Below are 15131 nucleotides of genomic sequence, written 5' to 3' on the forward strand. Positions count from 1 at the left end.
CAATTCGTTTTTAGATTGGAATCCAGAACTATACAACTACATCAAGTTGCCAGTCACGTCCCAGCCAGACACACAGCGATTATGGGAAGCTCTTTGTGGTGCTGGTTATTATCGGCTCAATTTGTGTCATCATCATTATCATGGGACTGATTTACAACTGTTGGCAGAGACGCATGCCCAAAATGAAGAACATGGTGAGTCCCTTTATGGGTTAAACTATTTTTTTTCCCCGAACAAAAGCTTCCTGGTTGCTTGCCTTATTTCCCAAATGCATATTTTTTAAAAACAAAACAAAACAGGGTTTTCATTTTCCTCTCCCACCCATTTCTTCTCTTCTAGTCACATGGTGAAGAACTACGATTTGTTGAAAATGGTTGCCATGACAATCCTACCTTGGATGTAGCCAGCGATAGCCACTCTGAGATGCAAGAAAAGAAGCCGAGTGTAAACGGTGGGGGAGCTGTTAATGGACCGGAGAGCTGGGATGTTCTGATTAACAAGCAAACAAATGAAGAGGGAGAGGCCTTTGAGGAAGATACCCACCTCTAAATGAAGACCCCACTTATAGGATTGCACTTGTGCTTGATTTAAAGGCCTAAAGCTGAGGGTGGCTCCTCAGGAACTCGGTTTTTTTCCCCCCCAGTTCGGAATAGATCTGCTCTGAAGCATTAGCACAGTCCTGGAGCCAGAAGGGCCACCCTGAGCCAAGGGGGTTGGGTGGGGATGGGCATGTTTGTCTCTTGCTGTCAGTAGCACCAATGCTTTAATCACATTAAGATGCACTTGCTCTAGTCTTTTGGTAGAAGAAGAGAATGGCCAAGTTTGAAAAATAAACAGTGTCATGCCCCAGCACGATGTGTCCTGAAAGATTTGCTGATGGAGGTAATAGAGCAGCCGGAAGAATTGGGTTCATAATCTGTCTCAAAAAGTGCAATAGGAGAAGCTACGATGAAAAACGCAGACTCCTTTGGGATATAATTTTAATATCTTTGGTCAATTCACCACTGATCCTGTTGCTCAGTTGTCCTAGTGCAGGCTTGTGAGGCTTTCTCCTAAAGCCACCATGTACCACAGAAGGGCAAGTGGTTAAGCTGAGGCATCTTTTTGTGGGCAGTATTTTTTTTTTAACTTCTCTGAATGGTTGTGTTTAGGCAAGAAATTATATTCTGCACAAGTCCTGATGTTCTGTATTGCCCTGACTTTAGGTTCTCATTTGATAGATTGCATGACTTCCTTACCTTGGTAATTATCTTTGCAGTAGAAGCTCCTTAATGTGGATCCAAAATTCTTAGTGGAAACTGCAGGATTAGACATGGCCCCTGAATTACTCTAGCTTTGTTGGTGAGAATACAGAAAACTATTTTCCTAATATAGAATAAATTCCTACTAACATTTCAACAAGACTGAATATGTTCAGACAACATGATAAGCAGAACAGATGGTTAGTCAGGAATACATCAAATGCATACCAGTTAGCTCTTCCCTCAAACCTCTTCCATGACCATGGCTGGCTTTCAGTGCATGTCATATTATCTGCTCATTTACATGTGTTCCACTAGCTAGCGGTGCAGAAATTGTGGGTATACAATATTATCTATCATCTATGTATCTATCTGTCTGTCTGTCTATCTATCTATCTATCTATCTATCTATCTATCTATCTATCTATCTATCATCTATTTATCTTTCTATCATCTATCTATTTATCATCTATCTATCATCTATCTCTGGTATCAACAATTGTTGGGCAGCTAAGAACTGCCAAGAAAGTCACATTGTTATGATTACCCATATGCTCTGAGTGCCATGTTGTTTAAATACAACATAAGGGTAAAGTAACCTGTAACTTTGGTTATGTGGTGCTCTTTCTCCCTTTTTTGTTACCATGAAGGGACAGTAGTATGGTCCAGTTCGAACTGAGAATCCACAGGATAAATCTTTTCCCCAGGCTCCATGGTTCTGAAAATCAGCACATATCCTATGATAGGATGATGAATCTATAATTTTAGAAGTTGAACAATTGAGGTTTTATTTAAAAAAGCAGTAGTAAATTATGATGAGAGCATGAATGACAAATTTCAATGAAAAGACGGAATAGGAGTGTGATTCCTTTCCTGCAGAGAAAGAAAAGAAAGAATAAGAACAAAAATGGAATGAGAAAAGAAATAGAGAATAAGAAAATATGGAGTTGTGTGCTCTCTTTTAAATATATCAACTGGATAAGTTCTTAAGACTGGCAGTTAGACCAGAATAGCAATAAATAAATAGTTTCAGCCTCCAAGGTGTTTCACTGCAGCTAATTTAGTTCCTATGAGAAGGGCGGTAATTACTGTCTCTAATCTTGTTTGATCTTGGAGGAAACACATAGCAAATGCTGTTCTATAGCTATGCAATACATTTTCATTTGGTCTCACTTGATCTGCGTGAGCAAAAAATTTATTTAAATAAATTTGGTTAGCTTACAAGAGCCCTTGAGATCAAAACTAGAGCCACGATTTCTCATAAGAATGGAAAGACTTGATTAAACCAGAATGTCCTAAGGCTTTTCCCAGAAACTCTTTTAAGAAACATATAAGCAGAATTTGATTTGGTCGTATGTATTCAACGTTGATAAATAATCTTGTATTGCTTTGCTCTGTTCTCTTCAGAACATTACCATGTTGCACACATCCCATAGTTTCTTATTTTGAAAAATACCAGATTTCTGACTGCAGAACCAGCTGAACTGCAAGTTGCTCTTTAAGAGAAGAATTGCTCATAAAAATTCATACATACTGAAAGAAAAGTGACAATAATTTGTAAATGAAATCTGTGTGTATCTCATCTGTAGCTCACTTTGAGTACTGAAATCTGTCCCCATAAGACATAAAATTATTTTTAGCACTGTTTAATTTCATTGACACACACACATATATATACACACACACACATACATATATATATATATTATATACATGCCTTCTCTTAAACAGTGTTGTTGAAATAGAGGTAAAATTATTAATAAATCCCTAGCTAGATTCCAGTTGGGGCAGTAAACTTGTGTAAATTGTATATTTCAAGATTACATATTTCTTTTTGTGGGGGAGATACATGCATCTTAATTTCTAACTGATGCTGTTTTTGAGATCTTTTGTATCTTTATTCATTTGATTTATTGTTTGTCTCCTTTTTTGTCCTATCTATATCAGGAATTATGAGGAATAATTAGTTATAACTCTCTTTGTAGCTGATGTTTTTCTTATCTTGATTAAAAGAAGCGCCATCACATTTATTTTCTTTCACTCATATTGCCCTAAATTTCTTATGCTCTTTAATTTGGTCATTCTTTGCTGTCAAATTACTGTATGGTATGCTAACCAGCCATTTTGGGGACAGAATATGAGTGGCAGAAAATGGCGCCATTTAATATTAAGTATGACAATAAAAGAATGTTCATTTAAATGTAAGGTTAGAAATATTGCCTATGATCTTTCCTTCTATATACAAGAACACACTGCAATCCATTATAAAAGATCTTGTTCAGTTGTGCCTCAAGGGATTTAGAACAGAATAAAATAACAGAATAACAAGAGTTGGAAGGGACCCTGTAGGTCACCTAGTTCAAACCCCCACCCAAGCAGGAGACCTTACACCATGTCTGACAGATGCCTGTCCAGTCTCTTCTTGAAAATATCCAGTGATAAGGCATCCACAACTTCCAAAGGCAAGCTGTTCCATTGGTTGATTGTTCTTACTGTCAGAAAATTTCTCCTTATTTTTAGGTTGAATCTCTCCTTAACCAGTTTCCATCCATTATTCCTTGTCTGGCCTACAGCTGCTCTGTGACAGCCACTAGACACTAGGATGCTAAGTGGGAAGAAGGCAGGATAGGAAATTAAAGAGGGCAAGGTAGTATAAATATAACTCATCCTCAAATATATCTCACAAAATGTCTTATAATCCAAGATTCCTCTTTCATTCTCACTTTATTCCACTGATGGCTTTTCTTCCTGTGCATGTTAGAAGGATATTAAGCATAGTCTTGTGTGCAGATGCCATACTGAGTGTACTTATTTTTGAATAAGGCCAAGGATTCCCAAGTGCTGATACCCAACTGACCCAACTCTTTGTTGATTGCCATGACACAGACACAACTTTCAAGATCTTTTTCTTGCCTGGTCTACAGATACTTAGTTATTATTATCTTGTTCTATCTGGTTTTAGGACTAATTAATCAACTAATTAACCCATTTTGTTTATATCAATTTGAAACCAACTGATGAACAGCTACTTTCAAGTTTTCATGAAGTTCTGCTTTTACCATACAAGTTGAACTGTTTTTCATAGCCAGCAGTTCTGACATGTAATAAGACTAGCATCATCATACATTTTTGCAGTTTCTTACGTTGTTTGCATGCTTTCATAAGATGTCTGTCATATGCAATTTGCTTTGAATTTTCCCCTGGAGTGGATTTTTAAGTTGCCTAGGGAATTTTCCTCAACCAACATATTCAGTGACTGGATTCATAGACAATGGACTAATTTAAAATAAGATCAGGGAGCTTGTGGTTCACAATGTTATAGAAATCTATCTACAGTTTCCAAATCTTAACATGAACAAGGGCTTCACATTAAACCATACCATTGTTGGCCAGAGCATGTTATATGATCTCATTAATAGGGTTTAGATTATCAAGTTATATAATCCTAACCATTGTTTGATTCTGAACAAACCATATATTTTCCTAATCTCTACTAATCTCTACACCCATATATTTTCCTAATCTCTACTGTCTTTTCTCAGTTTTAGTCTTTTTTCCTATCAAGTCAATCTATACCAAGATCTTGGTGAGTTAAGGAATTTTGTTATAACAGCTAATAATTTGTTGAACTGGTTTGATCTTTTATTCAAAACTTTCAGCCATCAATACAAAACTGGGTCTGGTGAGATTTATTGATGGGAAAGGGAGGGAAGGAAATGAACTGAAGACATTTGGGGAAAAAAAACCCTACTTCATAACCAATACCTTTCTTGATTTCTTAATAATTATACTAACTGATAATGTTGCTTATCCTTTCTTTCTGTAAGAAGGCAGGCCAATTCATTTGCAAATATTTACAATCAACATTTTTTAAAACAAAAACTATATTATGACAATTTATCAATACAACATGATTTCTTGAAAACAACATAGATATGATCAAATGCTACATTGTTTCTTGTGTTCCTATTTTGGCTTTTAATAGGTTCAATTAAAATGTTTAAAAATGCATATTTATTATACTTGCATAATTTTTAAAAAGTTACTGTTAACCATAGATTGTAAGGCAGAGAATGCTTTCAATCTAGAAAAGGCTTTCTATCTAGAAAAGTCATCGCCTCCCCTCATTTAAAGAATTTTATAAAGTATCCAGGCACTGTCACATTTAATCTGTTATATTTCCTGCTTTTCCGTTGCTTTTCCAATCTTTTTGTTTACTATAGAGGAAAAAACTCATTAAGGAGTAAACTGCAGTAAATTATGCAATACGTTCCTGTCTGAGAGCACTCAAATGTACAAGCATAGGAGGCAGCCATAGAAAAGCAATCATAACTATCCACTTCAGCTAGATAATGCCTTTATTGAAATCAAGCAACATGGTAAAAATAATGGGCAAGAATAAGACAGCAAATGGTCCTCTTCCATAAGTTATATCTGTGGCCATCTTGGCAACTTATGTTGAACCACACTGACCTCTGGCGGCTAAGAACAGACCCAGAAAAATTAAAGCTACTTTGTACCCTATTCTGTATTCATCTACAAATATAATTATTTCAGTACTGTTTCAGTACTTGGTATTAACTGACGACTCTTTAAAATATGCTCTGTTTAGTGAGTTAACAATCACTTATAGAGGAACAAAAGCCAAAAGAAGGTTTGTATATTAATGCTGCAAGAAGACTTCTTAGAAAAAAAGATGCAATCTTTTATAGTTTATTGCCAGTCAACATTATAATCCAAGCACTAGTAGATAATTGGTAGATAATTGCTAGTTCCATCGATGAAAGTAATTATGGGAGTATTCCATCTTTTTTCCCCCTGCTTGTTCTTGTTTGATTAAAAAAAGATTGTAATAGAGAGCCAGTTTGGTGTAATGGTTAAAACACTGGCCTAGAAATCAGGAGACTGGGAGTTCTAGTCAAACCTTAGACATGAAAGCCAACTAGCTGACTGAGAGTCAATCACTCTCCCTCAGTCCAACACACCTCACAGGATTGTTACTGTGAACAAAATAGGAGGTGGAAGGAACATTATGTGCATTCGTTACCCTGAATAATTTATAAAGTAATAAAGGCAAGCTTAAAATAAATATCCATGAGCCATAGTAAATAAATAAATATCCATGACCCATGAGGAGAGCTATAAATGAAGGAGGATTCACTTGAAGAACAATCAGGATAAAAACTAAATAAACAAAGGGAACACAGAAGAAATGCCATACCTTGTTTATAAGCATCCTAGAATATCTCACCGAGGTTCCTGAAAATTAATGTCCAACAACAAAGTAAATGCAAACACTTTTGATGTACAAAGTTTTAACTGATGAAAATAACATAGAAAAGAAGGAAGCTTGTGCTGTTAGAATGGAATTACAAGGGAAGTTTATCCCCCCCAAAAAAAAAAAAAAATAGAAGAATTTTTTTTGCAAAAATATCTAGGAATAGGTTTGTTGCAATGTAAAGTACATCTTTGATCCTTGTTCAAATGGATTTTAAAAATTGCCTTTATTCCTGTGTAGACCTGAAACTTTTGGGCTGTGTCACAAGTCTTATTTTTAAAAAGATGAAAGAATAATTCTCAATAATTGCAGAAATGCTTTTCCACTAGACTTTTTTATTCATATGAAATTATGCAAGCATGAACGATGGAAATTCTTAAGTGTCTAGAAGATCTATTGCTATAATTTCTGAATTGTATGGAATACTATACAATTACCATAATTTATGGAGATCTACTGTGTTGGTAATTTGTTGATAGCCATTTGCAGAAGATGTTCCAAGATGGTGCACAACTTTTTGTCACAGAAATAGAAGAGCAAGATTTCAAAGATTATGGGAAATGACTATTTCCTGGGATCTGTATGGCAACCCAGACCCTTGACTTCTTTTAAATTGTGCCTCTATACATGCATGCATGGGTTCATATATCACACTAAGCCACACTGTGGTTTGATTTAGTGCTGGGATCACAAATGCAGTGCCTGCATATATTTTCTATGCTGCCTGTGAGCTCTCAACCAGGCCATTATATTTATTCTTTTAATTACAATAATGGGAAGGTGGCTAACTGTAAAGGAAAGTATCACCCTCCTGGCATCATTCTTATTTCCGCTAATGCCTTTAGGTTGCACCAGAGCCTCAAAAGCTTGCTTAGTAAATTAAAATGAGAAGTAATTAAACCCATTGCTTTCTCTGAAAATACCCCTACCTCAAGGGGGAAAAAGATGTATTCTAGGGAGTTTTCTATAATACAGGTAGTCCTCATTTAGCAACCACGTTTGAGACTGGCAAATCAGTTGTTTACGTTTACGTGATGCATGCAGTCCCTAAGTGAAACTGAAACTACTTATGTTACTTCAGCTTTTCTATATTTTACAAATCTGCAAAAGTCATAAATGTGAGGGTTGGTTGTAAGCAATCACTGTCTGAGGCAATTGCTAAATAAGAAATACATGTAATGCCTTCTAGTTCTGTGACTCTATTTTCAGAATTTCATATGTCTCCACTATCACCCCAAATTTGGGGGCTACTGGCTAACCATATGTTTTAAGCTTTCTGGTTTTATACATCTTGATTTATAATTGAAGGTGCAGTATAAACTCAATAGGTTCTGTCCGCTCTAAAATTAGCTTTTAAAGTATCAATCTTATGCTCAGTAACAGTCCTTCTGTCTTAAAGTTGTAAGTTTAAATGTTTTGTTAATGAAGACCAAAATTAAGAGAAAAAAGTTTGTACAAACTAGTTTGCAAACCTCATTTAATAGGATATAGTAAATTCATTGTAAGTCCCTCACAAATGATGAGACGCTTTGTAAATTGTCATGGATTTAGGCATAATGCCAATCATAGCTAGAAATTACACTAGTCTTAGATTTTAAACTGGAAAGTTGCAGCCAAAAACTGTTGCTGCCTCTTTTTTCACTGCAAACTGCTTTAGGGTTGCAAGTTAAACCATAAATTAAACTTAGCACTTAGGAAAACTGCTAAAAACTAAATAAACTAAATTTAACTAATCTTATAAGAAGCAAAAATATGGTCTATATTTATTTACATGAAAACATATTTTTACTTGACTGGTCACTTTCTTAGGACTGTGATTCTTTGCTTGATCAAAACTGATTGGTTACATGCCACTAGATCAATGTTGATTCTTGGTCACAAAATGTATAGACCTTCTCCGATATATGATTCATCCCAGGTCTGGCCCTTTAAGTCTTTCAGTGAATCTTTTCTGCTGGTCATCCTTTTCTCACTTTCTTTTCTATAGACTTCTCAAAGAAGCTGGATCTTCATATAATAAATTGAACCTTGTTATTTGTGCCTTGACTGACACGTTAATGTTGCATTGTTATATGATCCATTTGTTTGTTTTTGGCAATCCATAGTATTCTCAGGATAGTATTCTCGGTATTTTGGTCTTCTCCAAAAGCAAGGTCACTTTTAATCTTGCTTTTTCAAAGTCCAACTTTCACTTCCATTGAGCATCACAGAGAGAACCCTTGTCAGCACATTTCTGATCTTTATCAGTACAGATATATCATGGCACCTGAATATCTTTTCTATTGCTACTCTACCAAGTGCTAGTCTGCAGTGTATTTCTTGACTGTTTATTTTTTTATTGATAGTTGATTCTAAAAGGCTGAAACTATCAATCTCTGTTGTCCCTTATAAGAATGGCTGCTAAACCTGTTGTCTTAAGTTCTGTTCAATTGCCCCAGTTTTTAACCGTGCTCCTTGATTTTCATTATTAAACTATCCAGATCATTTGCATTTTCAGCTATTAGCTTAGGTTCATCAGCGTAGTGCATGATTAAAACTACAAACTACATATTAAATTTTATAACAATTTAAACTATGGTAACAGAGTTGTTTAACTTTAAAGAAACCTGAGTACCCATATAATAGTACTCGTGAATACATAATATTATGCATTCCAATACGTTCCATACAAATCAATGACCAGTTTTTCCAAATTAGTAATTCTACTTCAAAAAGCAGGTGTAGTGGTAAATGCTCTTACACAATAATTAGATTCCTAGCTGGAAAATGGCTCATTAGGATAAGCCCCCAACATTATTCTTTATATACCAACTTTTATTTCTTCATTTATAGTTACTTCCTTCTTTTCAGAGGATCATGAATCCCCATGAATTCCCAAATTCCCAATCATGTTGAGTTGTAGTTTGTTGGACAAGCTTCATTTGCCTGAGCCACGTATAACATTGAAGTGTAGAGTTTTGTGCCGTTTACAAAACTCAGTGGCTGTGTTCACAATAATATTACAGCAGAACCAAAACCAATTCTGCTGTGATTAAGCATGAGATATGAACTCAGCCATAAATATATTTCTGCTGTTATTGGTAACTATGTCCATGTAATGGCTTGCACACAATTTCTTCACACAGAACACAATCCACTCTGACTTTTAAGATGATAAGAGGAAATTTTCAAATAAATGAAAGAAATTACAGTATGGCTTTTAGTTTTTGTTGTAATCACACTTCAAAGATAATCATCTTAAGCCTGAAAAGGGTTGAATTTCTTTGAAGGAATAAAGCACAGAGATTGCTATAAAGATGCCACTTAGCTGGGTCAGTCATGGATACTGATTTTCATGAATTTCTGATTAAAATAAATCAGTCTCCTCTAATATTTTGTTCTCTCAAGAGTACTATTGATGGGAAAGAATATATTATAATCCTTCGGTCCATCTCATGAAAAGTAAGACAATTTAGGCATAACTTAGATGTGTATATTGTATTTGATTGTTTGCAGTCCTCAAGATCACTGCAGTGATTTTAAAATAGGGGGCTAAATCTTCATTAGTAAAATAGCTCAATTGCCAAGAACTGGAAAAAAATCCTTCTGTGGGCAAAGAATTTATGGACCAATATAAATTGATTCAGATTATTCCAACTTTGAAAGACTGAGGTTGCAGTCATAAATCTACCTGACAGTAAACTGAATTTAGGGATGACTATATTCATATATCAAATCACTTAGGATATATACATGACCACTTCTTGTCTCCAAATCTTATTTTCCTAAGCAGCCTCTCATTATTGGTCTTCATTGGAAAAATGTCTATAGCCTATATAAGGGCAGAATTTTCTCAACGTAATTTTACCTTTTGCAAAATATAATGGTTTTACCTGTCATTTCACTTGCCAGTACTGTACATATTTCCTAGTTATCAGTGGCACTTTTTGAAATAAAGTTTCTGATCAGAACAAGATTCCTGTGTCTGTTCTTCCCCTATCAACTGTGCTAATGATAAATTCAAAACGAGGGCTGTTTGAACAAATACTGCATCTGAACTACGCCGCTCAAAAAAATAAAGGGAACACAAAATTAAGACATCCTAGATCTGAATGAATGAAATATTCTTATTAAATACTTCGTTCATTACATAGTCGAATGTGCTGACAACAAAATCACACAAAAATTATCAATGGAAATCAAATTTAGCAACCCATGGAGGTCTGGATTTGGAGTTACACTCAAAATTAAAGTGGAAAAAAACACTACCGGCTGATCCAACTTTGATGCAATGTCCTTAAAACAAGTCAAAATGAGGCTCAGTAGTGTGTGTGGCCTCCACATGCTTGTATGACCTCCCTACAACTCCTGGGCATGCTCCTGAGGTGGCAGATGGTCTCCTGAGGGATCTCCTCCCACACCTGGACTAAATCATCCCCCAACTCCTGGACAGTCTGAGTTGGTGGATGGAGCGAGACATGATGTCCCAGATGTGCTCAATTGGATTCAGGTCTGGGGAATGGGCGGGTCAGTCCATAGCATCAATGCCTTCATCTTTCAGGAACTGCTGACACACTCCAGCCACATGAGGTCTAGCATTGTCGTGCATTAGGAGGAACCCAGAGCCAACCGCACCAGCATATGGTCTCACAAGGGGTCTGAGAATCTCATCTTGGTACCTAATGGCAGTCAGGCTACCTCTGGTGAGCACATGGCGGGCTGTGCGCCCCCCTAAAGAAATGCCACCCCACACCATTACTGACCCACTCCCAAGCCGGTCATGCTGGAGGATGTTGCAGGCAGCAAAAAGTTCTCCACGGCATCTCCAGACCCTGTCACGTCTGTCCCATGTGCTCAGTGTGAACCTGCTTTCATCTGTGAAGAGCACAGGGTGCCAGTGACGAATTTGCCAATCTTGGTGTTCTCTGGCAAATGCCAAACGTCCTGCACAGTGTTGGGCTGTAAGCACAACCCCCACCTGTGGACGTCAGGCCCTCATACCACCCTCATGGAGTCTGTTTCTGACCGTTTGAGCAGCCACCTGCACATTTGTGGCCCGCTGGAGGTCATTTTGCAAGGCTCTGGCAGTGCTCCTCCTGTCCCTCCTTGCACAAAGGCGGAGGTAGCGGTCCTGATGCTGAGTTGTTGCCCTCCTACAGTCTCTTCCACGTCTCCTGATGTACTGGCCTGTCTCCTGGTAGCACCTCCATGCTCTGGATACTACGCTGACAGACACAGCAAAACTTCTTGCCACAGCTCGCATTGATGTGCCATCTTGGATAAGCTGCACTACCTGAGCCACTTGTGTGGGTTGTAGACTCCGTCTCATGCTACCACTAGAGTGAAAGCATTGCCAGCATTCAAAAGTGACCAAACCATCAGCCAGAAAGCATAGGAACTGGGAAGTGGTTTGTGGTCACCACCTGCAGAACCACTCCTTTATTGGGGATGTCTTGCTAACTGCCTATGCTTTCCACCTGTTGTCTATTCCATTTGCACAACAGCATGTGAAATTGATTGTCAATCAGTGATACTACCTAAGTGGACAGTTTGACTTCACAGAAGTGTGATTGACTTGGAGTTACATTGTGTTGTTTAAGTGTTCCCTTTTATTTTTTTCAATGTATATAATGTATACATCTACAGTGAAAACCGATTACAATTAAAAACACTATTTGTTTATATTCTGCCTTTTGAAAATGTAGTGATATATAGCAATTGTATAAAATAAGTTAAGATTGAGAGTCACTTTCTTGTCAACTTTACAGCTGAACAAGTAACTAAAACTGAAATTTTCTGACTAAGGTAAAAAAATATGGGCTCTTGCTGCTGGAAAATAAAATTGACTTGTCTCTTCTAGAAGAGAAAATACAGAATGTGCAAATTCACAGTAGGAATCTGAACTAATTCCATTGTGATGTTTTGCAGGGGGAAAAGGATTCACTTATATGATTATCTTTTGACTGGAGGACCAACCATTCAACTGCCATTATTTTTGGATTTTAGTATATCTTTGTTAAGTATTAAGTCCAGGTTTTGAGCTAAAATACATTTTAACCAGCTAGGGAAGTAGTTCAAAGCTCCATTTTTGTTCCCAATAGAGAAGTATATATTCAGTTTTCAGCTTAATCTTATATTATTAAGATTATATTAATCTTAATAATTATATTCCATGATACTTTTGGTACATGTCTATTGGCAGTAAGAAATGAAAAAACTGCAGTTATCCATGATGGTTCCTTATGATATAACCAGGGTCCATCAATCCTTCATCACTTAAATGACAGAAATTATAGCAGAATTTGATCCAATTATACACCAATCCATTTTACTGAGACCCAGAAGATTGACATTTCACGATAAAAACTTCAGCAGCCTAGCTCATAATCTCAATTTAAACATACAGCTTTTTTTTTATCTTAATAGATAGCTTGAACATATACATTTCATCTACCATAAACAAAGCCATAATGTTCCTTTTGGGGCTGGGTTTGAATCCAGCTACTGTGGTTTATATACCACACATTATGTCTTAGTGTCTCCTGGCATGTAAACCAAGCAAGCTGTTCAACAATAAATGTAGCTGGATTAAGCCATTTTTGCTTAAAATAATTTAGTGCTAAACTACATTGGGTTTTAACATGTTGCATGACTTCAGCCAATGTAAGAACCATGGGAAATAAATCATGACCCTTCTACACATATGGGGCTAGGTCATAAATTAGCTCAAAGAAATGTTTGAGAGCCACTTTGATGCAGTGGTTAAGGCAGGGCGCCTCAACCCTAGTACCAGGCTGGAGGTAAGCGGGTGAAACTCCATTTGCGCTGAACCATCCATTTCCTGCACCACCACCACTGCCGCCGCTTGTCCACAGAGCCAGAAAGGTTGGGAATGACTGAGTTAAGGCATTCAGACTAGAAACTGGGAGTTCTAATCCCACTTTAGGCACAGCTGGGTGGCCTTGGGCCAGTCATTTTCTCTAATTCCTAGGAAGGAAACAATGGCATTCTGGGGGGTGGGGGGAGAAACGTTGCCAAGAAAACTGCAGCTACTCGTCCAGGAAGTCTCTGAGAATGTTACTGAATGGGAAAAAAGTTTGTTAATAAGCCATAATTGTCAGGTTTATACATTATACTAAGCCACTATGAACTTAGTTTATACAGATCTGCAAATCCCAATAGTTCACACAATGCTATATACTCAACAACTGTATTAACGTTATTAAGTATTCTTATATATGAATTCAGCCACTGCCTATGACAGTCTTCTATACCTAGTAATTATATCCAAGTAATAATAAAAATAACACGTGGACCAACATTGTCTTTATTTTTTACTAACACATGGATCATTACAGAATTAAGTCATTTTGCTATCAATGGATTGTTGTCCCTTAATACACACTTAACATTAAATCTCACTTAACAATGCTTTAGCAATGATCTGTAAAGATCAAGAAAAGCAGATTGCACGTTATCAGAAAGAATGGAAGTATTTACCAGTTTTAAGCACAAGTTTTACATATTTTAATCTTTTTACTTTTCCATACAATTTAAATGTTTTCTTTAGAAATTTCTTGAAAAAAATTACTACTACTATGGTGTGCTACAAAAACATTTCCAGAAGTTAAAATGTTCAGTTGTACACCTTTACTATTGGAAGAGGATTTGCTCTACAAAGAATAACTTATCCAAGTAAAAGCTTTTTCCCAAGAAACAATGCCAAATGTATTCTGATCATTCTCCTCTGTTCAATTTTTTTATCGCCATTCTTTTCTTAAATGTTCTAATTTTGGGGTTCTGTTTTTTCTTATGTCCAAGACTTTTTGCAGAATTGTCTTTGAGTCCTTCCTTTAATCTATCCATTGTTTTTGCTTCTCCAAATGATTACCGATTTATCGGCGTATAACACGCACTTTTTCCCCTGAAAATAGGGGGCAAATGATGTATGCGTGTTATACGCCGATATATCGTTAAGAAGCCTTCGGTGAATGCTGCTGGGATCGGGGATCAAGGACACAAATGAAAGAAGGGGAGGAGGAAGCAACCAAGCCTGTCCTTCTCTCTCAGCTCAGCTCTCTCAGTCGCGGATGCGTGTTATACGCCTGTGCGTGTTATACGCCGATAAATACGGTAATTTCTAATAAACATTTTAAATTATTATTCATGACTTTTCATAACAAAACATTGGATACTGCTACAAGAGCATTAGCAAATGATCAATAATAAACTTTAACAAAAGTCAAGCAAACTTTTTCCCAATATACATAACATAATGGCCCAGGAGATATGAATATTTACTACACTATAAATTTTAAGGGAAATATAGTTTGAAGGAAAAAACTATCGGTTCCCCTCCAAATAACATCTGATTCTGTGGTATACATTCCAACATTCATATATTGAGATAGCATAGCATGGTAAACCTTGATTTGTTATCATTTTTGTTAGGGGCTAAGTTATAATTAACATACATTAGTAATAATTGCTGGATAAGCAACAATACAGTGCATATATTGCTATAAACATGCTTTACATACTATAGTATCTAAACTCATACAATTTACTTAGCTAGTCAAAAATTAACCAATCAGATCAAGTCTTAGTTTGACACAAAATTAATTTTCTTATTT

At 36.4% G+C, this 15131-nt stretch overlaps 1 protein-coding gene and 1 long non-coding RNA gene across 2 annotated transcripts in view; both read left to right on the forward strand.

Moving 5' to 3' along the window:
- PODXL2 (podocalyxin like 2) overlaps positions 1-3097 on the forward strand; it is a 48725-nt gene extending 45628 nt beyond the window's left edge. Inside the window, exons 7-8 of the mRNA XM_087954691.1 lie at positions 15-194; positions 340-3097. Coding sequence (XP_087810817.1) covers positions 15-194; positions 340-549 — 390 coding nt within the window. The 3' untranslated portion in view covers positions 550-3097. The remainder of the gene's footprint in view (positions 1-14; positions 195-339) is intronic.
- Positions 3098-4744: 1647 nt separating this feature from the next.
- Positions 4745-10474, forward strand: LOC148132016 (uncharacterized). Its single transcript, XR_015747503.1, has 2 exons — positions 4745-5998; positions 6029-10474. It is a non-coding gene; the product is annotated as an uncharacterized LOC148132016 (long non-coding RNA).
- Positions 10475-15131: the final 4657 nt, after the last annotated feature.

Source organism: Notechis scutatus, chromosome 2 (assembly GCF_049901735.1).
Source record: "Notechis scutatus isolate UNSWTSFEM ecotype Mainland chromosome 2, rNotScu1.2, whole genome shotgun sequence".
NCBI classification, from domain to species: domain Eukaryota; kingdom Metazoa; phylum Chordata; class Lepidosauria; order Squamata; family Elapidae; genus Notechis; species Notechis scutatus.